The sequence below is a fragment of the Rhipicephalus sanguineus genome, chromosome 5 (assembly GCF_013339695.2).
Source record: "Rhipicephalus sanguineus isolate Rsan-2018 chromosome 5, BIME_Rsan_1.4, whole genome shotgun sequence".
Classification (NCBI taxonomy): Eukaryota; Metazoa; Arthropoda; class Arachnida; order Ixodida; family Ixodidae; genus Rhipicephalus; species Rhipicephalus sanguineus.
Genome location: NC_051180.1, coordinates 54,149,524 through 54,171,536, shown reverse-complemented (window position 1 = coordinate 54,171,536; position 22,013 = coordinate 54,149,524). Strand labels below are relative to the sequence as shown.

Below are 22,013 nucleotides of genomic sequence, written 5' to 3'. Positions count from 1 at the left end.
CGACCCGCGTTTTACGACGAATTGGCTTGGTCCCGGCAAAACCCCCATAGAAATAATGTATTAAAAACTTCAATTGTACCACGCAATTTTACGCCGGCCCCGCCTCGTACGACGCTTCGCTGGACTGTCCGAGAAAAAAAAAAAAAGACCTACAATGACACGGGCTGGCACGCAAACACACTGCGGCCGGGCGAAAAAAGTCGGGAAACCGAGGAACGGAGTTCGTATCCACGCTGCCACCACAGGGCCTCTTCAATTTTTCCAACACGCGGTCGGCCATAGCTAGCCAGAGCCAACGTTGGCCGGAGCCAGCCGGAGCGCATTCGTTTTGTCGCATTGCACTGCGCACTTCCGTTGTCGCCTTTTTTTTTCTCTCTCTTCTTTTGGGTGGTTTTGTAGTGACCGTTGTGAGCAGATAACATGGCAGATAATTTCGAGCTCGCTTTCTAGTATGCGATAACTTTCACTAGATTTCGTGTCGTTATACCGGACGTGTTGAACGGCGATTGTTGAGCCAACGTTTGCGACAGCCGCGGGAACCGGAACTAGCCGCTGTCTAGCTACCAGAGGGCTGGGGCGTTTTAGCCGCTCGCAATTGGTCGAAGCTTGCAAATCGAATAGGCCTACTGCCGTGCTGCCATTCAGCCATTCCTTCACGTGTTTGCCTCATCGGTTGGTTGTGCTGCGCCGCAGCTGCTGTGTCCACGTGCAAAATTTTCTGTGTTCGGACATTGGTGTGCGAGGAAGCTTTCGAATTCTTGGTTGCGAGTGCTGCATCTCGCAATGTCGCGGAACCGAAAACCGCTGACGCTCGGAGAAAAGCTACGCATAATAGAGGAGGCGGAGAAGCGGAACGGAGCAACAAAGGCCAGCGTTGCCCGCGACCTGAACATTCCCGAGTCGTCGCTGAAAACGATCCTCGCGAAGAAGGACAGCATCCTACTAAATGCGGCAAAGTTCGGCCTGAACAGGAAGGCCGCGAAAGATGGCAAATATGCTGCCATGGAGAAGGCCCTCGTTGAGTGGTTGCGTCAGGCCCATAGTTCAGGAATTGCCGTGGATGGCGCAATTTTGAAGGAGAAGGCTGAGACAGTTGCATTGCGCTGCGGCATTGACGACTTTAAAGCCTCCAATGGCTGGTTGGATCGCTTTAAAAAACGCAGTGGAGTTGTGTACAGCCGCTGCTGTGGAGAGAGCGCGTCAGTCAGCTCCGACACTATAGAAAAGTGGACTGCATTGCTGCCGGAATTGATACGAAAATACAAGCCGTCCGATGTGTTCAATGCGGACGAAACTGGATTATTTTATAATATGCAGCCAGAACAGACATTGGCATTCAAAGGAGAGAGCTGTCACAGGGGTAAGCGAAGCAAAGAGCGTCCCGTATTGCTTTGCGCTAATGAAGACGGCTCTGAAAAGCTTCCTGCCCTCGTGATCGGCAAGTTTGAGAAGCCGCGATGCTTCAAGAATTTGAAAAGGCAGCCGTGCCAGTACACGTTCAACCGGAAAGCCTGGATGACGGCTGCTATGTTTTCTACATATCTGCAGCAGCTGGACTCCAAAATGGGGGCTAAGAACAGAAAGATTCTTCGTCTGCTTGACAATGCGCCATGCCATCCATCAGATACAGTGATGCTACCGAGGACTTCTGATTTGGAGCAATTTTTGGAGCAGCAAAATTTACGTTTTGGAGCACTTTGGAGCAACAAAATTTTCATTTGGAGCACTTTGGAGCAGATAATTTTGCATCTGGGAGCACTCTGGAGCAGCGAATTTTACATCCTGGAGTGCACCACAGAAGCACATTGCAATAACATTCAAGCACCGGAATATTACTATGGGAGGCTCTTATGAAGGCTAGAAATATTTCGATTCATTGCAAATCTCATGGAAAAAATCCATCTCAGGAGAACTTCATAATTCACTCGCTAATGAAAAAATAAGGGCTCATGCAGTTGAGTGTTCTAAATTAACCTCTTCGGCGATTATTTTCGACACTAGCAAATAAACAGAATACCAGATCAATAAAATTGCACTTTATGAAATAACACTCTAAATACATCTATGTGGTTATCAGCAGACACTGTAGACAAATGCCGTGATGTACAGCAGTGCCTCAATGCCAAAGAGCCACACTGTCCCTAATGCATTCCCCCAAGGAAACTCCAAGGTGAAAGCCAGGTTCTTTTTATTCTCGATCGACGGGTTCATCCTCCCCCTCCTTCTTTGCAAGCTATCTGCACCTCACCTGGTTTTGCGCTAGCTCCATGATCGGCGCACCGATTACGGAAGCAGTGTAAAGCGACGATGTCGTGATGGCGTCATCACGTGACGTCACGATATATGACGCCATGATGACGTCACAAGTTTTGACGATCTATGACGTGATGATGACGCCATCACATGATTATTTTTTGTCATCAATCGATGGACGCCGCCGACGGCCAATTTCCGTGTTTGATAAAGCATCTGATGCTTTCGCATTAATATTGCGTATTGAACGTTAACAACCTGACCTTACATACCAAACTGTCCTCCACCATGTCACCTCCTTGCCATGCGCGAAACAGCTTCGCTTATCATCCACTTCACAGAGTGAAATGGCTCCTCAACTTTTTTTTAAATGTTTATTGTGATAACAATTATATGGACGCTCTCCACGGATTTTTGCCGTCGCCATTGCCGTAATTTTCTGTATAAAGACCAAATTAATAACATCACCACGCGCATTCTAGCCGCGGGAAAAGCTCTCGAGCGCTGGCGACGAACGCGGCTGAAGCGGAGATTAAGTTAGCCGGCCGTCTGTCTCCGTCGCACGGGCCTGCCGTTGATTGCCCATCAAACAGAGAGGAAACGCCCCGCCCGTCTTTCGTAAGGAGCATGAAAGGACGCCAGGGGAGCGGGGGGGAGGGGACCGCATCGTTCGAAGGGCGCAGTCGCTTGCGCGCACGCCATCTCGAGGCATCAGGAGACTGCTCGTAAACTTGCTGCGCTCTCAACGCTTACTTCGTGTTTAGAGAACTCAATGCAAGAAAACGCTTCGGTTCCTGGAGCGGCCATATTCCCTTAAACCAGTGTTTTGTTGAGTTACGCGAGATCGAATCCAAAAGAGTTAGCTACTAGCCTTACTTCGTTTAACAATACAATTTGTTGGTATCGCATTCATTGCTTCACCCTTAAGCGAGGGGCAGATGTGTAACATGGGGTAGCCGCTTCACTGTGGGCCGTCAGCGACGGGCCCGCTACTAACAGCTGCGTATTTGCGGCTGCTCCGACCAGGATATATGCTTTTATTAATGAGATGATATTTTTAAAAAGCAAGCAAAAAATTCTAATTGGAACCCTAGCACGTGAGCTCGAAAGGGCAGGGCCTTTTAGGGGGTATTTACCGCAGAGTGATTAAATTCGGACATGCTGGTATAAGCAATTACAAAAAAGCTCTTCCGAATGAAGATCCATGGATAAAGTATATCTGAGGAAAAGTTTGAACGCGTTTCCACCGTTCGCGTGCTCTTCCATAAACGCGAAGCAAGGCAAATTCGATATTGTTCCATATATATACTGCTAGCGATCGCAGATTTCATTTCGCGATGTCCGGAAACAGAAGTGACAGACATTTTAGCAGCACACATGTAGTTACTACTGAACATTGCTTTCCTTACGTGCCGTGCGACGCTTGAAACGAGCTATCAGCAGCGTTTCTAGAACAGACGACGTCCGCCACTGAATCGCCGTCGCACTTTCTCGCTACCGAGAGGCCTAGACGTCACGAGCCTCTGCGGAGAGCACGTTTTGCTGTCGAGCCGACTTGCAGAACAGAAGCTGCGTCGGCACCGTGCATGGCATCGTGGCTTATTCAGGATGCACGCGCGAGCGCTATTCAGCGGAATAATCCTTCGCCCATGGTTGCGACTTTGGCAGCCCCAAGATCATGCTGCACATGTTCTGACGCGCCGGCCATGCGATTGCCGGTGATAGACGCCCCCAAACCCGATACTTTGGCGCAGTTTGGCGCAATTTTTGTCGATATTATCAAGATGCCGCAGTAAATACAATTTGGCGCACTTTGGTGCAGTTGGCGCAGGAGTGGAATCACTGCAGATATGTCGCATTTGAGAAATGTGAAAGTTTCATTTCTGCCCCCCAATTGCACTAGCCAGCTGCAGCCACTTGACGCTGGCGTCATCAAGTGCATGAAACAGAAATATCGGAAGTTTCTGGTGCAGCATCGGCTGGCGGGCATGGAACGCAAGCAGTTGGATAAGAAGCTTTCTGTGCTTGATGCAATGCACTACATTGCTAGTGCATGGGACGCAGTCACACCAGAAACCATTGCCAACTCCTTCAGGCACTGCGGCTTTAATAGAAGTGGTGCTTGTTCTACCAGTGAAGCTGCAGTGCCTGTTGACGACGAACCAGAGTTCGGCAGCCTGGAGCTGCCTTGATCTTTCGCAGACTATGTTGGTGCCGACGACGACATTGCCGTGTGCAGTGAAGTGTCGCTAGATGACATTATCGAAACTGTGCGTCCTGACACTGCGGGAACTTCCGACGAGGAAGAGATGGACGACGCTGCAGAGGCTAGCGCGTCCGTTCTGACTTACGCGGACATGTTGTGCTACGTCGACCACATTCGGCGGTTTGCTTGCGCACGCGACGAGATCGGCGACTTGCTGCCAGATGTTGCAGCTATTGAAAGAAAGCTGATGCATCGTGGCTGGGCAAACTCTCAGAAGAAAATCACAGATTTTTTTAAAAGGTGAGAAATAAAGGTTCGTTCACACCTCCGATAAAATGCGTGGTTGTCATTTTTTCAATTAATTTAATCTACGTTCCTCGGAGCAGCGTAGGTTTGTGCCGCGGACTTTCTTAGGCATTATGTGCCCGCTGTTGTGGGGCAACAATGACCATCACTGCCTATATTCTCGGTTTTTCGATTATACGATGCCCGGATTATACGACGATTTTGCGCGGTCCCCTGAAAGTCGTATAATCGAAGTTCCACTGTATTTATGTAGGCAACATTAGCCAGCCGAATGACATTTGCATTCACTACAAGCCAATAAGCATTCTGTTTCCGTTATGTGACGGCATGCGCTTCCCGTTTGTTCTTGTGCTGTCGTGCATGGCGGTTTCGATGGCTTTGGTTGCCCGTAGGTGTTTCGACTCCCCTTTGGGTCCCCTTGTGATAGGAATGTGTTGTGCTTAGTATGACACCTGTTTGAAGAGGTGTGCTATTTTAACAGCTGAAGAAATTGGTCTAGCTGCTGTCCAAAGCCTAGACGCAAGTGGGGCGACCAACTGCGAGTAGCGGCTCCAGCACCTTTTCAGGCACAAGCCTGGCCGGAAAGGTTTACGTGGGCCTCGTAATGGCCGCCACATTGACTTGGAGCAGCCTGTTGCATTTCGTCACAGAACAGTGTAATCGCCTTATGGTGGTCAGCATTGAAAAGCAAGTGATGTCGCTCAGCAGATGGGCATCCCGTGAACAAAGTTGAACGCATCACGTGGATTGGTGCGAAATACCACGTTTTGAAACAGTGTTTCAAAAATAAATGCACTTTTTCATGCCTCTGCTGGCCTCATGTTACACTGGCGATCTTTTTCTGTTGGCCGCAACAAGGTCTCCTCTCGTGGTTTTATTTTTTCTTTGTGAACGCAATGAAAAGTCACCCCTCAAGTTACAATCGTGGTCACGTTACAATGGAGTAAATGGGTTTTAAGCCCAAAACTATGATATGGTTATGAGGGATGCCGTGGTGGAGGTATCCAGAAATTTAGACTATCTGGTGTTTTTAATGTGCAACTAAATCCAAGTACACCTCTAGCATTTTAACTCCATCGAAATGCGGCCACCATGGCTGGAATTCGATCCCGCGACCTTCGGGCCAGCAGTTGAGCACCATAACCACTAGACCACAGTGGCGGGTAGCGAGACCAGGAGACACTCTTCCCCACCAATGTAGTTACGTAGAAGCATCTCACTCGAAACCGCTAAAGCATCAACTGGTCAGTGATGTTTCAAGAAAGAGTGTAGCATTTCTCCGTCATAAAATCCTTGTCAGCATACTGAATGCCCTGCCCCATGTGCATGCGAACACAAACACCACAAACATGCAGTGAGCTTTGTTTGCTGATCTACCACAGAGAGTTTAGTGGACTCAGGTTGTGAAGCATTGTGTCAAAACAAACAGAACGGACTGACAACTGCAGGGATGAGAAGCAAAGTGTAAATGCTTCAACACACTAGATATTGCAAGCAAAACATTTCTCTATTTTAACAGCAAGAATGCTGAACTGATAAATCGGCAACGTAAAACAGCTTACCGCCTGAGGAAGTGCTAACGTGAATGACTGCTGGAACGGCCATGACCCAGAGCTCAGGACTTGTATACTGAAGTCCACTGGAACAAATGAACCAGGCAACTTAAGAACACACATCGAAGTGAATCAGAGGGAACAGACACACTGATCAACACTAATTTGGCAAACCACCCCACATTCCGCAGAGGTACGACGACAGAGAAAAAGAAGTCCTTAAGGATTTATTTTCTTTTAATATTAGCGTCTAACAAAGTCAACTTCCAATGAAACCACACTGACCTAGACGTATAACTAAAGGAGACAGACACCGACCAAGGCTAAAAATGCTAAAAACTAATGTCATTGAAATTGTGATCACAGCTCAAAGTAAGACACGAGACAGAGAGCAACGAAGATGAGCGCTGACTTCCAACTACAATTTTATTGTGAAGAACAAGCAATTTATGAAAAATGACATGCGATAAAAAATGCATATGATAAATGACACCCCCTCCAAAACACGAAGTCAACATGATCAAGCACTCTAAAACAACAAAGCATGAACAGCCTGTCAAAAAGAAACCTAGCGCGTGTATGGGTGCAAGAAAGCAAGTTTAAGACCTTATCAGTCAAAGCTATAAAAGGCTTACTAACAGAGCCACCTTCAGCGATTGCTGCGGCCTCTATGATGAGTCTTGTATTCTCGTTGGGATGCCTTGCTAGTATAGCAGTCTTTTCAAAGAACGGAATACAGCCGCATTGTGCACAATGCACACCAAGAAAGCCCTCTCTCCCTCTCCTCACTTTGTTATTGTGTTCCTGCAGTCGGATATTCAGGCATCTACCTGTATGCCCTCTGTAGGACAGACCACAGGACAGACCATCTTGTACACTACCCCTTTTGAACAAGGAACGTACTTCTTGTTATGGTTAATACTACATGGGCTACGCACCTTGGCAACAGGATTAGTCCTAACACAAAGCTGTGTTCTTTGAAAAGACGGCTATACTAGCAAGGCATCCGAACGAGAATACAAGGCTCCTCATAGAGGCCGCAGCAATCGCTGAAGGTGGCTCTGTTAGTAAGCCTTCGATAGCTTTGACTGATAAGGAACTTGCTTTCTTGCACCCACACATGCGCTAGGTTTCTTTTTGAGAGGCTGTTCCCGTCTTGTTGTTTTAGAGTGCTTGATCATGTTGGCTTCGTGCTTCAGAGGGGGTGTCATTTATCATATGCGGTTTTTCTCGAGGTCATTTTTCATAAATTGCTTGTTCTTCACAATAAAATTTTAGTTGGAAGTCAGCGCTCGTCTTCGTTGCTCGCTGTCTCGTGTCTTACTTTGCGCTGTGATCACAATTTAAAATGGAATACCAACTAGCCCGTACCCAGACCTTGCTTCAGTATAATGTCATTGAGTTTATACAAATTTCTACACCTAGGTCAGCATTTAACCCATTTCAGATACCACATAACACAGATGAGAATTAAGAACAGACGAAAACAACATCTGTTGTACACAATATGGTACTCCGAACTAAAATACAGGAATACATTAATAATAGCACTTAAGGGGGGATGAGGGTCTTAAAATAGCAAAAGAAAACCTGAAAAATGTACTTATAGTCCAAATTATACTCTGGAAAAATATTATCTCAGGGCAAAACAGCCTTTCTTTTCCTTACAGGCTCAATAGACGAAATTACAAATATTTTTTAAAACTTGAAACGCGATTTTATCGGCTTTTTTTTTTTTACTTTTGCAAAGCGAAACGGAGTGGCCTGTAATAACACTGATGGGTTAAAGAACAAGCAGAGAGAGAGAAAAGAAAGAAAGAGAGAAACAAATGGAGACGGGAAAATAGAAATAAAGGAAGACAAAGAGAAATATTCTTGCCGAAAAAAAATCTTCATGAGGTGGGATTGATGTGAACCCGCATACCTTCGACCCGAAGGCAAGTGTCCTAACCACTCAGCTATCAAGGCACGCTAGCAGAGCGCAGCATAGCCTTGTATAGTAGAGTGTAGCAGGGGGGTGAGAAAGGAAAGCGAGCGTGAGGAGAGATGTGACGGTGAGGAGGGAAAGGAGGAGGGGAGAGAGTGAAGCATAGCACAGAAAGAGAAAGAAAGAAATGCAGAAAGAAAAAGAAACAGAAAGAACATCAACAAAAGAGAGAGAAAGAAGTACAGAGAGAAAAAAATATAGAAAGAAAAAAATTCTTGCCAAAAAAATTCTTCACGTCCACCGACGGAGATATCACGCACAACTTCCACTCTAGACACTTAAACCTCATTATAACGAAGTTACATCTCACACGAAAATAACTTCGTTACATCCGAAAATTCGTTATAAATAGGGGTGTGCGAATATTCGAAATTTCGAATATTTTTCTAATAGTGTTTGCTATTCGATTCGATTCGCACTGAAATTTTACTATTCGAACTTCTCAAAAACAAATACAGTCAACGTCCAATTAAAAGTGACCCCTTCAGATTTTCAATATGCTTCACTTCATTACACTCTTGTATTGCGGCAAAGCTGCCTTTCAAGACCGTTACGGTCGAACTTTGCGAAGAGACAGTCAACGTCCGATTGGAAGTAGTCCCTAGACACAATATGCTTCACCTCATCACAACCCGGTATTGCGGCAAAGCTGCCTTTCAAGCTCTGCTACGGTCGCAAATGTACTAACTTAAGAAAACGCTGGTTCGAACATGGAGATAAAAGATGTGGCAAAGGTGGGAGCTCAATTAATGCTGTTTTGGACCTGAAATTTGGGCAGGAAGTTCGAAAAATCGGAAGCCGAAGCTTTTTAGCATCCAAAATTTCAGATTTTCTTATATATTGACATCTACGAGGCAGATTTGGAACTCCGGACTTGAAGGGAGCACACCCTTGTCCGCTACATCAAGTGGGCTTCCACAGATGTTGAAAGAGGAGGAGAGGCTGAGGAAATGGTACCTTTGCCTATCACGTGTAAAGTGTTGTCGGCAACACTTTGGTTGCACCAAATCACGTACATAAATCGAATTCAGCCTCTACATTGCCTCAATCTTAATAAGACAACTATGAAACACCACCCCAGCAGTGCTTCATCAACCTAGTGAAAAGAAACACTTTCATGTTGCTATCTCATAAGAATATGTTTAGGAATCCTCTCTAACTTTTTTTCTGCAATTTTGCTTCGAAGTATTTGAAAAACATTCGAGAAATATTCGAGAAATATTCAAAAAATATTCGATTCGATTCGATTCGCACTCGCACTTCCAATATTCGAATTCGCTTCGCACCCAAAATTTTGCTATTTGCACAGCTCTAGTTATAAACGTATATTACTAACACTGTATGCATTGCAAGACTATTCTTCATTTACTTCGTTATAACCGATATTTCGTTATACAGTCGAACCCGGATATATCGAACCCACATATATCGAATTTTCGGTTATATCGAACTCGTAAATTATCCCCTTGAAAATCCTTTGTAAAAGTATAGAAATTCGCACGTCTATATCGAACGGTATTTTTACCCGCCATCGGATATATCGAACACCGTGTGAGCTGGAAGGCACGCTTCGGCACTCACTGAGCCCCGTGACCTTCGCGGCACCACGCCTTAGCAGACACCCGAAACGCTAGAAAAACGTGAGGGCGAGAGGACTCTGACTGTACTCCTGCTGGGCGCGTTCTCCAACTTGTGGAACGGCTTTTTTTTTCCTCTCTCTCTTTCTCCTACACTCTCCACGTTACCGTCGGCTCGGAGAGCAGGAACGAAGGAGCCGGCGGCCTCCTCCTTTCGCCTTTTCTTTCTCTTTTTGTTACCGTTTTCTGAGTTTTGATCAGCCAACCGCAGCCCGCCCCTTTCGTATTTGCTCAGCCAACCACAGCTCGCACCTTTCGTACATCGCTGCTGCCCTCGCAGGTAGCCCGGGTGCCCGGGTAGCCATCGCCGCCATCACGACTGATCGCGAGAGCTTTGTTGGCGGAGTTCACTTCCGTGAGTTGTCGCATGGCACCGCATGCCTCTTTTGTGTGCGTGCTCCCCTGCGAGCTCAAAAACATCGAGCTGAAGTTTCTGCTCACCAACACGACAGCGAAGCTGCAACTGCTTGACCAGGGCATCATTAAGTCTTTCAAGGTGGGCTGAAGGTTGACCTGCTTGGTGCCATTCAAATAGTAACGGGCGCCTGGCGAGACGTGAAGACGGACACAGTGGCCAACTGCTTCCGGAAGGCAGGCTTCGTGACGGCAGAACTTGCGGAAACCAGTGAGGACGGCGACGACAAAAGCATAGACGCATTTCACGAGTTGTCGTCCCTCTTCCCGGCTGCCGTTCCATCCAAAGTGTCTGCGCACGATTTTGAGGAAGCGGACTGCAATGTTCAGGCTCTTGCGAGCCTCGCTGACGAGGAATATTGTAGCTGCGGTCACAGGGACCCAGGATGCCCAGGCCGACAGCTCAAGTGGCGACGAAGATCGTCTGGATGAGGCGGCGGCTACACGCGTGTACTCCGCCGCTGAAGTGGCAGTAGCATTCGGCTCGATTCGCCGTTTTACAGCGAAAGCTGTTATGAGATTATTTCAACGGCCGTTTTTGGTGCCGTAGTTGTCCGCCGCCGCCGCCGGTGTCCGTAACCACTATCACTCGAAATGAGAAAAAAAAAAAAACGAAATAAGAAAAAATTTCCAGGATGGAACGGGGTTCGAACCTGGGCCCACTGCGCGGGAGCCCAGTGTTGTACCTCAGAGCCATGCCGGTGCTTGGAACTGCCTTGCAAAACGTCGCTATACAGGCTTCATGTCCAGAAGGAACTACATTAACATATGTAATTTAGTGTGGTAGAAGAGTGAAATAACAACCACGCACCACACAACGCGAATTCTGTAACCAGGCGTCACACAATGCGAATTGCGTAACGAGTGGGCTGTTGGATGCTTCCAACCAATTACAAGGGGCTCTGCAATAAGTCTTCATCGTCAACAGGCACAACACCAACAAAGTGCGCATAATGCCTCATGTTTTTAGCGGGTACCACGGCTCTCCGTTGAATGACGAAAAATGGCATAGTGGCTGCTTCCCTACTTCACAGAAATTATGATGATTTATACCAGAGTGGGTTCCTCGCAAGTGCACTTGCACTGGTTGCCAAGGAAGCCCATGAGCCCATCATCCATTTCCTCAGGGTCTCAAAGTCCTTCCCCCCTCTCTCTGTCTCTCTTTCTCACGTCAATGTATGTTATATTGCATGGTGGGAGAGTTAAATAGCGACCGGGCGTCACACAATGCGAATTACGTAACTGGTGAGCCGTTTAAAACTTCCAACCCATTACAAAGGACTGAGCCACAATTCTTCATCGTCATCAGTCGTCACGTAAACAAAGTGCACATAATGCCTTACATATCTGTAGCTGGAACCTCGCTTCTGCGCACAATGACAAATAATGGCATTGTAGGTGCTTCCCAATTTCACAAATATTGTGATTTATGGCGTAGTGGGTACCTTGCCAGTGTACTTGTATCAGTAGCCCCAAGAGAGTTTACACACGCTCTAGAAATGGCACTCTTCCAGCTTTCGCTGTGACTGTGCTGCGCTTCCCGCACAGGCCTGGCATTTTTTGCGGCAACATGGAGTGAACTGGGCTGTCACACCTGGACAGCATCGATAAGATCGAGGCCAGCGTCTTCAACTTCATTTCGAAGACGAAGAAGCAGGCCAAGATAAGTGATTTTTTTTTGCGCAAATCAAACATTCTGTTGCATCGTGTGTGTGGGATTAGTTGTCTTTCTTGAATGCGCCGTTGTAGGTGATCGTCCACCACTGGTAAGGTCTCGGGGCCTGTATTTTTTATCGAATTTTTCATATATCGAACTAATTCACGATCCCCTTCGAGTTCGATATATCCGTGTTCAACTGTATCTGTGTTCGTTATATTGAGGTTTCAGTGTAGTGCATAGCCTGGCTGCGCCCAATCATGTCCAGAGTGTTATGGGCATCCTAGAAAGTGCGTACTCCCAAGGAGGAAGCCACACGAGTGGCGACGGGCCTGTGCTTTGCTGTGTTAAGCTTTGTGCAACTTAGTGCAAACATTAAAATTTTTTTCAAGACCTTCATCCCCCCTTAACGCCAGGAAGTGGCTCATTACTTGTGTTATACAATGATTGGTATTACTGGTTGTTCAGGGGCCCACAAGCAATGAACAGGTACAAGGCAGTTCCAAGGACTACATTCTCCACTTCACAGCATGGGTACATAATGACACAAGCTGGACATCAGATCAGAACTAGCCTTTCACATTTACTACCAACCTTCACAGCCATACTGTTTAGACTCTGAAAAGAAACCCCAGCCCATCTTGTGAATGAACAAGTCAATTAGCAGGAATAACACAAAATCAAAGCTGCTAAAGCCTGCAAATCAAAGCCAACTGCTTCGGGTTTATGTAAGTTGTGTGCAAAAGAACCCTATACAAACTCGTTATGTCAAGTCTCTGGCCCCCTCAGAGGACAATGTACTTCGATTTAACCGATTAGGAACTACATAGACCCAAGCAGGCACCGTCAAAAATATGTGACGTCGCAGCAAATGGTGCGGGAATTCCAAGGTGGCGTCGCCACCTGTATTTTCTTTTTGCGAGTTTTCTCTCTTATTAAAGGGATGCTGAAGTGGTTTTACAATTCGGTAAAACTGTTGTTAACAAGCACCAACATTATTGTCGACGATGGCGTAATTTTTTTCGCTGTTGTGCAGTAGGAGCTTTAAAACACGCGAAAGAAAAGTTCGTCTGGCTCCGCCCACGCGAACGCGCCGAAAGTGTGGGCGTGACCGGAACTACGTCATCGTCAGTAGTTTTGGCCACGGTGGTAGAACAACAGGTGGCCCGATGCACTGCTCCGCCAATGCGCCGCGCGTATCACGGAGGTGCTCGAGTTGCCGCCGCTTTTCCGCAAGGTTGCAGCAGGTATACTCTGGGCCGATATCTCCGCTCCGGCGCATTTGAAAGCATGTGGCCAGTGTGCGTCGCGAGCATTTAAACTGCAATTTACATCTTTAACTTTTGAGAAAGAGATCCGCGGTGTATTTATCACACCAGAGAGGCCTAGAGCAACACTGAAGAGTTGCCGTCGCTTAGAACGGACGCGCCACTAATGAAAGCATGCAACGCAACCAGCGTTGCAGCCGCGTCTCTTCCTTTCTGCTTGGTCATCTTCGATAAATGCCGAGGCGTCCGTGGGTGCAAGCGTCCGAAGAGCAAGAGCGTCCCTATGCGACGCAGCCAGCGTCACAAAGTCGCAATCAGCCTTCGAGTCATGATCATGGCCAGATCACTGTGGTCGTGATTAGGTGATCCCACGGCTTGAGATCCGCTCTGATGCGTCGCGTTTGTTGCGCTCTGTCAAACCAACGCGCGCGACCGCATCGGTGCTTCCGCTCACTTTGTAAGCTGGAACCACGGCTGAAACCACGGTGGCTCGATCTGTGCCGCTGATGCGGCGGCCACCATGGGACGAAAATGCTTCGCTCGAAATTGCAAATCTGGCTACAAAACATGCAAAGAAAAGCTGTGTCTTCTCTCTGTGCCGAAAGACGAAAAGCGACTGCAGTTGTGGAGAAATGCAATTCCCAGGAAAGACCGCCAGCTACTGTCCTCCGACATGCATACGATAGCGTGAAAACCAAATGCCTTTTTTTACGCTATACACTCGCCGGTAGAATTTTGCATGCTTTCGAAAAAAAAAAATACGCGCGCGTCTCTTGCAATCGGCACCCTGTGACAGTCATATCGGGACTACACGCGCCGACTAAATAATTTTAAGCTTCATAAAGCCTGGCGCTCTCACTTTTGCGGTCGAAACTGGCAGACAGCCACTACAAGCTAGTAAAAGCACAAACAACCGTTTAAAGCCACAAAGTTAGCTAGAAAAACCGGTTTTTGCAGCCCAGCGAGAGCTTGCAATGAGTGTCTTTTGGCCCAGAAACTCGTCGCGAACCTAGCGGCGGCCGCGAGCAACTCGAACAGTACGGCGACGCGCTCGCAGCGCTCGATGGGCCACCTGTTTTATTATACCACCGTGGTTTTGGAGGAGCCGTGGCCTCCGTGACTACCGTATATACTCGTGTAAGGGCCGCACTTTTTTTTCGAAATTTTTGCTTGGTGCGGCCCTTACACGAATGAGGCCGATGACAGCTCACCAAAGGTCTGTACTGTTTCCGCAACATTAGCGGAGTGTAAGAGAGCTGCAAATGACATTCCAGGAATGTTTTTATTGCGATTCCATTTCGCTATCGCTGTCCTCGTTCTCGGAAGAGCTCGCCTCGGCGTCAGCGTGCTCCCAGAGACGTTCATCATCAGCGCCGCTCATGCAGTTTGAAATTCCAGTCACCTTGAAGCTTTTCGCGACTGTTTCAAATGCCACGGCACGCCACGCACTCAAAATCCACGCACACACTTGTTGTAGCGATGCCCACCCCCGACTTGCTTTGAATTGTGCCTGGGGTATTTCCATGTGGCGAGCGATGGCCAGGGCTTTCACGTGGATCATGTCAGTTGAGACGGCGTAGCCGTCCCTTCGAGTGTCGATGACATATTTGACAAGTTCGCCTTCGAGTTCCGGGTACTTGCACTTCTTTCCGCGAAATGCCTTTCGGCTCCTGTTGGTATCAGCGAGGGCATCTTTCTGTTTCATCCAGTAATGCACGCACTTCTCATCGATGTCAAATTTGCGTCCAGCTTCTCGCTTGCCGTGCTCCTCGGCATATTCAATCACTTGCAGTTTAAAGGCTGCAGTGAAAGATCTCAAGTGCCGGCCCATCGTCCCTCACCTGCGATGGCTCACACGGGGCTCACTACTGCAGACAAAGTGACACCGACAACACCGATGTGAAGAAACACTGCCAAGCTACCCACACGATGCCAACGATGCGCCACACAAAGCAATAATGGCGCCGTCGAGGTCGGCGGAAGCGGAAAAGCTGGCAGTGCCATCTAGCTGCAATTTAACTAACTACACTTTTCTGGCGAGACTTTTTGAATTTTTTTTTCGAAATTCCCCCTCCAAAGTAGGGGTGCGGCCCTTACACGAGGGCAGCCCTTACACGAGTATATACGGTACTTCTGGCTGCGCACGTTGGTGGAACTGATCGCGAAGGCCATGCTTTTACAGAGCTGATGGCGCCGATGACGCGGCATACGGAAGTTGACGTCACCGTCTTCGCTCAGCAGTTCAAAAAGCCCTGCGGCTACAGCCGCTCTTTTTTTGCCAAGAAATGCCGTTTGCGTTCACTTCTGTGAACTCTTACATTGGTTTTCGTATTCAGCAAGGATCAAACTATAATTACACATTCCAAAGTCATTTTTTTTAAAAAAGTGCTTCAGTGTCCCTTTAAGCGTCTTCTCGACGCAAGCGTGGTGTTTTTGGTATCGTGGAAGACTACTTTACTAATGCGAGAAAAATCGTTTTGCTCTTTAGTGTCCCTTTAAACAAGAGTTTGCCACATGTGTGAGCACCATTGGCAAGGTACCAAGAGAAAAAAAGCTAGAAATTTAACCTCTTCCTTTGAATTTCTAATGCATTTCTTTCTGTGCTTTACACACAAACCTGTGCATTGAACTGTTTCTCTGTTTATATTCTTAGTTCAGTTATTACAAAGCAGGCAAAGACCCTAGTTCCCCAGTGGAGAGTAATAAGCGGGACTCACATCCAAGGTTGTCCTCAGTATTAAACATGTGCTTCCTAAACTGCTCGTTAAGGTCCTTGCTCACTCCAATGTCCTGGAACATGCGCTGAAGCTTCGAGGTGTACTCAAAGCCGCAGGCTTGCTGAAAGTTCATAAGACAACGAGGTCACAAACACTCACAGCAAGAGCAGGCCACTCTACTGCACGAGCACAGCTAGTATGATGCACTAGGTGACAGCGAAAGGTTAAATGAAGGAGATTTGTGACAAATAACTTATCCAAAAAAAAATGCAATGCAAAAATCTGCCAGTGAAGAAAGTTTTGACAGAAGGAGGAGAGTACTGTTGCCCACTTAAACTGCAAAAGAAAAAACATGCATTTTACATCCCCGAATTAAATAATAGAGGTATTACTTGCTAAAGCCATCAGATTACAAGGCACACTCTAGTGGGGCACTACGGATAAATTTTGACCTGCTGGAACTCATTAACATGCATGATGGCACATAAACAATATTGCACTACACAAACTTACGCAGATACAGAAGAAAATATCCCTACACACTACAGCTTCGAAGATTATTTACATAAATTCATAATTTATTTGCAATCCTAACTGAAATTATTAGTTAATTGCTTCACATCTACATACAGTTCAACATAACCAACATATTCATTAAACCAGCTACAACAATGACAATCATCATTAAAGTGGCCACTTTTCGTTTATTTATTGCATGCTTTACAATAAGACATTCTAGTAAGTGCATGCAGTTATTTGTGAAATAGCTTCATAACCTGTCTGTGGGACTTGTTGCCTAAAATTAACTGCACGATGAATACAATCTCACCTTGAGCTTGGAGATCATGCTGGCTTCGGCATCGTCACTGGCCGACATGTGCTGCACTAGCCGCTTTGCTAACATTTTGCTGTAGAATTTCTGGAACACGTCTTTGTCTTCTATGTACTTGAACACTATCATCTGTCGGGGGGGCAAACGGGGAGAGATTAGCGGCACACGTGGTCACACCCCGCAGCTGGGGAACGAGCAAGAACATTAAAAGACTCTGGTCTTGAGACAAAACGTTTATTTGAACAATTCCAAAAGAAGGTCAGAAGAAAAGATTAAATACTTCAAAATACCACCTCAATGCATGCATCGCTACAGATACCCCACTTGTCAACAATGACAAATCACCAGATATAGTAAAGTTGATCTGAACGGTTTATTCTCGGTACCGGCATGTTAACGATTGCATGCTTGTGATGAATATAAGATATAACGGAGGCACATTTGCATTACACAATTTCGTCATAGCAAGGTTCAACTGAGAAATAAAACCTTGTAGAGAGTTCTCCAAATATGTAAATGATAAAATGGCAAAAAAATAAAGCACAGGTGATGATTACTGCAACGACATGTCTTTACAGATGACATGTTTCAGACACCTTCACAGCACCGGCACACATCCAGCCAATGTACAAGGGCACCTAAATTGCATCCACTCCCTCCACTGAACTTGCTCAAGTTCAGGGGGGGGGGTGCTTAGGATTAATTTTGCCTTTCAAATGCAACTAAACCTAACCAACAAAAGAAGAGACTGCACGGGGGAATACAAAGCATTTTTGCTTCACAGGCCTCATGTACTTGGTGATAACAGTTTTCCATGAATTGGCCAAATTTAAGTGGTTCGAAGTCACATATTGGGCTTTAGTAAATTACTGTATCAACACAAATTGACATCTTCAAGAAAGACAAACAATTAACACAAACAAGCCCCCCACCCCCCCCACCCCCCAAAATCAAGGTAGTACATGCAGCTGCCAGAAAAACTCACCACTTGATTAAGTGTGTCTTCGAGTTCAGATTCCTCTGGATTTTTGGAACTGAAAGACAAATTTAATGGAATTAGCACGCTGAAGAGCACAAAGTAATTAGCATCAATCAGTCAATCTTACCACCACTTCTGATATGTAGTCAACAAGTTATCTGCGTCTCTTACCCTAACACACTGCCATTGCTAAATGCCAATGACACTACTCTGCTGTGTAGCATTGTGTGTAACTTAATATCGTTTTATGTACTGGTAGTCAAAAATAATTTCCAAGTCACCCCTGTGTATAACCAGCACACCCACATACAAACTGTGGGAGAATAAAACTAAGAAGGAAGATCACTGCGTATTGCAATAAAGAAGTCTTCCTTGCAATACCGTGAAGCAGTGCCGTGAAAACAACTTGCGCTTTGAAGTTTGCGTACAGTGCATACTTTGACTTTAGCTCAGATTTTTCTGTATATATTGTGCTGTTTAGACAAGCAAATTGTTAGCCTTAACAGATATTCTAGTTTACTCAAATACAGTGTACGAATGCCCCCAACTTCAATGCATATCATTGAACTTATCCAGGAGGTTTTGTTATAATGAAACGCTATCGAAATTTCTATTCAAGAAAACGCATGTTCTTCATTGAGTTTATCTCTGTTGACATGGAAACGCACCTCTTTTTCAGCAGAATGTCGCAGTACTTTGCCAGCAGCTCAGGAGATTTACTAGACGAGTTGGCGAGCCTTGTGACAGCATTGTTGTTGATGAACTTACCACATGCCTGGAACAAACAAGCAGTTAAAGAGTGCACTCACTGTGAATGACAGTATCATGAATGGAGCATGAAAATACAGTATCAACACTGCTTTTTCATGAAAGGTGGGAAATTCGCTGCAAGCCATTATAATTCCTGTCGACAAAAGACTTGTGAAGAAAAAAAATGATGAATAAATCATTAAAGATTTCAGAATCAGGGCTGGAGAAAAGAGACTCCAATGTTTTTGGAGCAGGGCAGAGAGAAGCAAATATGCTGTTTTGAAGCAGCAAATAACTATTCTGGAGCAGCTTTGGAGCAGAAATTGACAATTGGAATGAAATCCAGAGGTAAACTTTTGTGGTGGACAGCAGATATCAACAGTAACAGAATCATGTAGACAGCAGCTTGGAAGGACTGGTGAAAGTAGGAAAAAAAAAACACACACACTACTGTACACACAGACAAGACGCAGTTGATGCCAGCATATGCAAGGCCACTGAATCAGGCTGCATCTTTCTGTATCACGGGAGGCATGGCACTAACCTTGTCAAGGGAAGCAACGAAGCCCACGTCGTTGGCAAAGGCAGTGAGCACAAGAGCGTTGTACTTGCGGTGCACCTGCAGCAGCGTGGCCACATACAGCTTGGGGTCTTGGGCGGCTGCCTCCCCTAGCCGCTCCACAGCAGACAGGCCCTGGGCCTAGAGTGCAAAACACCAGAAGGAAGCATGAGGACTGCAACGTTCACAGATCAGCTGATCACCGTAGCGCTGTCGTTCGTACTGAACATCCCTTAATTCTCTCACCCCTTCACAACTCTGTTCATCCCTACTTGCGCTGTTCGCACGCACACATTCACCAGTGTTCCCCACCTTCACCAAACTTGGGCCATTTCGTTCTCCTTCAGGCAACTACACTACACTGTATGATTTCTGCAATAAAATTTCGTAAGAATTGGCAGCATAATGGTGCAATGATAATGTTTCGTGAAATTCAACCACACCTCGCTTCATTAACACCTTTTCCTCCTGCAACCATGAACCACATCCTCAGCTAAATGTCATACTTGGCGTAGTCGGCTGGAGGTTTGAACCCACGAAACATAATCCTCTTCTTTCCTCAAACCCGCACTATCAGTAAGATTCAGCTTGCACATCCCTACGATAGGACCCATAATAATAATTTCTTGGGTTTTACGTCCCAAAACCACAATATGATTATGAGACACCGTAGGGGAAGCCTCTGGCAATTTTGACTACCTCTAAGCACACGGACCTCTAGCAATTTGCCTCCATTGAAACGCAGCCGCTGCAGCCGGAACAAGACCCCGCAACCTTCGCGTCAGCAGTCAGGCACCAGAACCACTACACCAATGCGGCGGTTATGAGAAGACCCAAGCAAGCATTCAAAGTATATTACGCACCTGTATGTGCTCTTCGAGCAGAGTACGCAGTTCACCAAGCCCATCAACAATGCGCGACACAAGCTGGAACATTCTTCCGAGATCCTCATCCTTGTCGTCGCTGAGCAAGTTCTTGAACTCTGCGTAGAAGATCTCCAGGTGCTTCTCTATGAGCACTTTCTCGCATGTCTTGGCAAGTGCCTCGAGCGTCGTCTCATGCAGGTACAGGTGCACCCGTCGCTGCTCCTCCGTCAGACGCTGCTCCGCCTGTTAAACACGAAGAATTCAGAGCAAAGTCAAAACCAGCCCACAGCTCAGTAGGAAGCCTGAGTACTTGTATGCTAGATTAGAACATTTGCTTTTAGAAAATGTGATGAAACGTTTGCCATTTGTGTATTTTCTTTCATTCTGATTGCAAATATAGTTAGATTTCATGTGCAGGTAGCGATTTTCAGCCAACTGAGCGACATACGAGCGCCCTATGGCGCTACCTGAACATGACCTATCGAACAGTTCATGTTACAAACAAGCGTAACATTCTAGAATGATCTACAATTAGAAAGCGAACAGCCTGGAAAAAGTAAAAGAAATGAGCGCAAGAAGTGACGCCTCCATGCACAAATCTCGTACAGTCGCCGACCGTTTATTCGGACGCTGAAAATTCAGACATGCTCGTTTATTCGGACACCTTCACGGCACCGCCACTCATCCCATTGAAGTAATGTAAACTCATGACCGAAAATTCGGACGCCCCACAGTGCGCCGTTCGATTTTTCGGACTCCGGCTGGCTGATCGAGTGCAACATTGAACGCCACGACAAGCTGTCAGCAATGTTTACCATATTTTTGCTAGGTAGCCAGCACTGAAATGCTGCACTGGCGATAGCTGGAGATCGTGCCAGTGTCAAAATCCACGCAGAAATTGCCGATCTCGAAGGCTCTGTTTGTTAGCTACGCGTAACGGCTGCCTTCTGGCTTTAGCCAGTCAAGTATCCATTAGACTGCTATTGCGGCCAAACAGGAGGCCAAGCCAAGCCGCGATTGGATTCAACTCGGTGCGGCGTTTGAAGTGAATGACAGCGCGTACAAGTACGACGCGGATCCTAATTCGTACAAAGAGAGCACGCCAACACAAGCGCTGCAACATCAACTAGCCCAACGTCGTTCCCTTTTGGCGTTTGAGGGTTTGTGTTGTCAGATGTGTCTGATCTGCGTCCCGAGCTTTGTGTCTCGCTCCCTTGTTTGTTGCTTGGTGGGCAAGGTTTAATCTGCTGAAATTGCTCTGACGCCGCCTGTTCCATGTGCGCCGTCGGAACTAAAACGCGGCAACTACAAGGCCCTGACGATGGCGAAAAATGCAGTGATTATTCGCCAGGTGGAAGGCGACCGACCTCAATCTGAAGTTGCTTGGAAGTTTTCGCCGAGTTGCGCGATGAGATCATCAGTCGGCTACTCGAACTAGCGCATGTGGACAGTGACTGCCGTGATGATGCGCCTCCCACACCACAGCCATCAAATGGAGATTTAGCATAGGCCGTTGCAGTGCATTGCCGACCCACAGGAGTGGCCAAACATTGGCTGAAATACAGGCCGACTAGGTCGCGCGTAAGCGTGCATGTGTACAGACGCGCACTGACAAGTTTTTTTTCCGGCCGCTGGGTCAATACAGGTGCTTTTTTCTGGTAAATCCTTTTTTTGGGACTCCTGATTATTCAGACTTTTCGGTGGTTCCTGCTGAGTCTGAATAAACGGTCGGCGACTGTATGTGCAGTGACATCGAGACAGCACTACAGTGGCAGTGCTTTTCCACTCTGCCACGCATATCCTGGACCCCCTCTCAACCGTTGGCATGTAATAATAATATAATATCTGGGGTTTAACGTCCCAAAACCACGCTATGATTATGAGAGACGCCGTAGTGGAGGGCTCCGGAAATTTTGACCACCTGGGGTTCTTTAACGTGCACCTAAATCTAAGTACACGGGCCTCAAACATTTTCGCCTCCATCGAAAATGCAGCCGCCGCGGTCGGGATTCGATCCCGCGACCTTCGG

At 46.7% G+C, this 22,013-nt stretch overlaps 1 protein-coding gene across 2 annotated transcripts in view; it reads right to left on the bottom strand.

Moving 5' to 3' along the window:
- LOC119393633 (cullin-1) overlaps window positions 1-22,013 on the bottom strand; it is a 61,280-nt gene that overhangs the window by 17,559 nt on the left and 21,708 nt on the right. For both annotated transcript variants that reach the window (XM_049416300.1, XM_049416301.1), the window contains exons 9-15: window positions 19,982-20,227; window positions 19,104-19,259; window positions 18,478-18,584; window positions 17,816-17,864; window positions 16,828-16,959; window positions 15,999-16,119; window positions 6,328-6,404 (exon numbers count right to left, since the gene is read on the bottom strand). In XM_049416300.1, coding sequence (XP_049272257.1) covers window positions 6,328-6,404; window positions 15,999-16,119; window positions 16,828-16,959; window positions 17,816-17,864; window positions 18,478-18,584; window positions 19,104-19,259; window positions 19,982-20,227 — 888 coding nt within the window. The remainder of the gene's footprint in view (window positions 1-6,327; window positions 6,405-15,998; window positions 16,120-16,827; window positions 16,960-17,815; window positions 17,865-18,477; window positions 18,585-19,103; window positions 19,260-19,981; window positions 20,228-22,013) is intronic.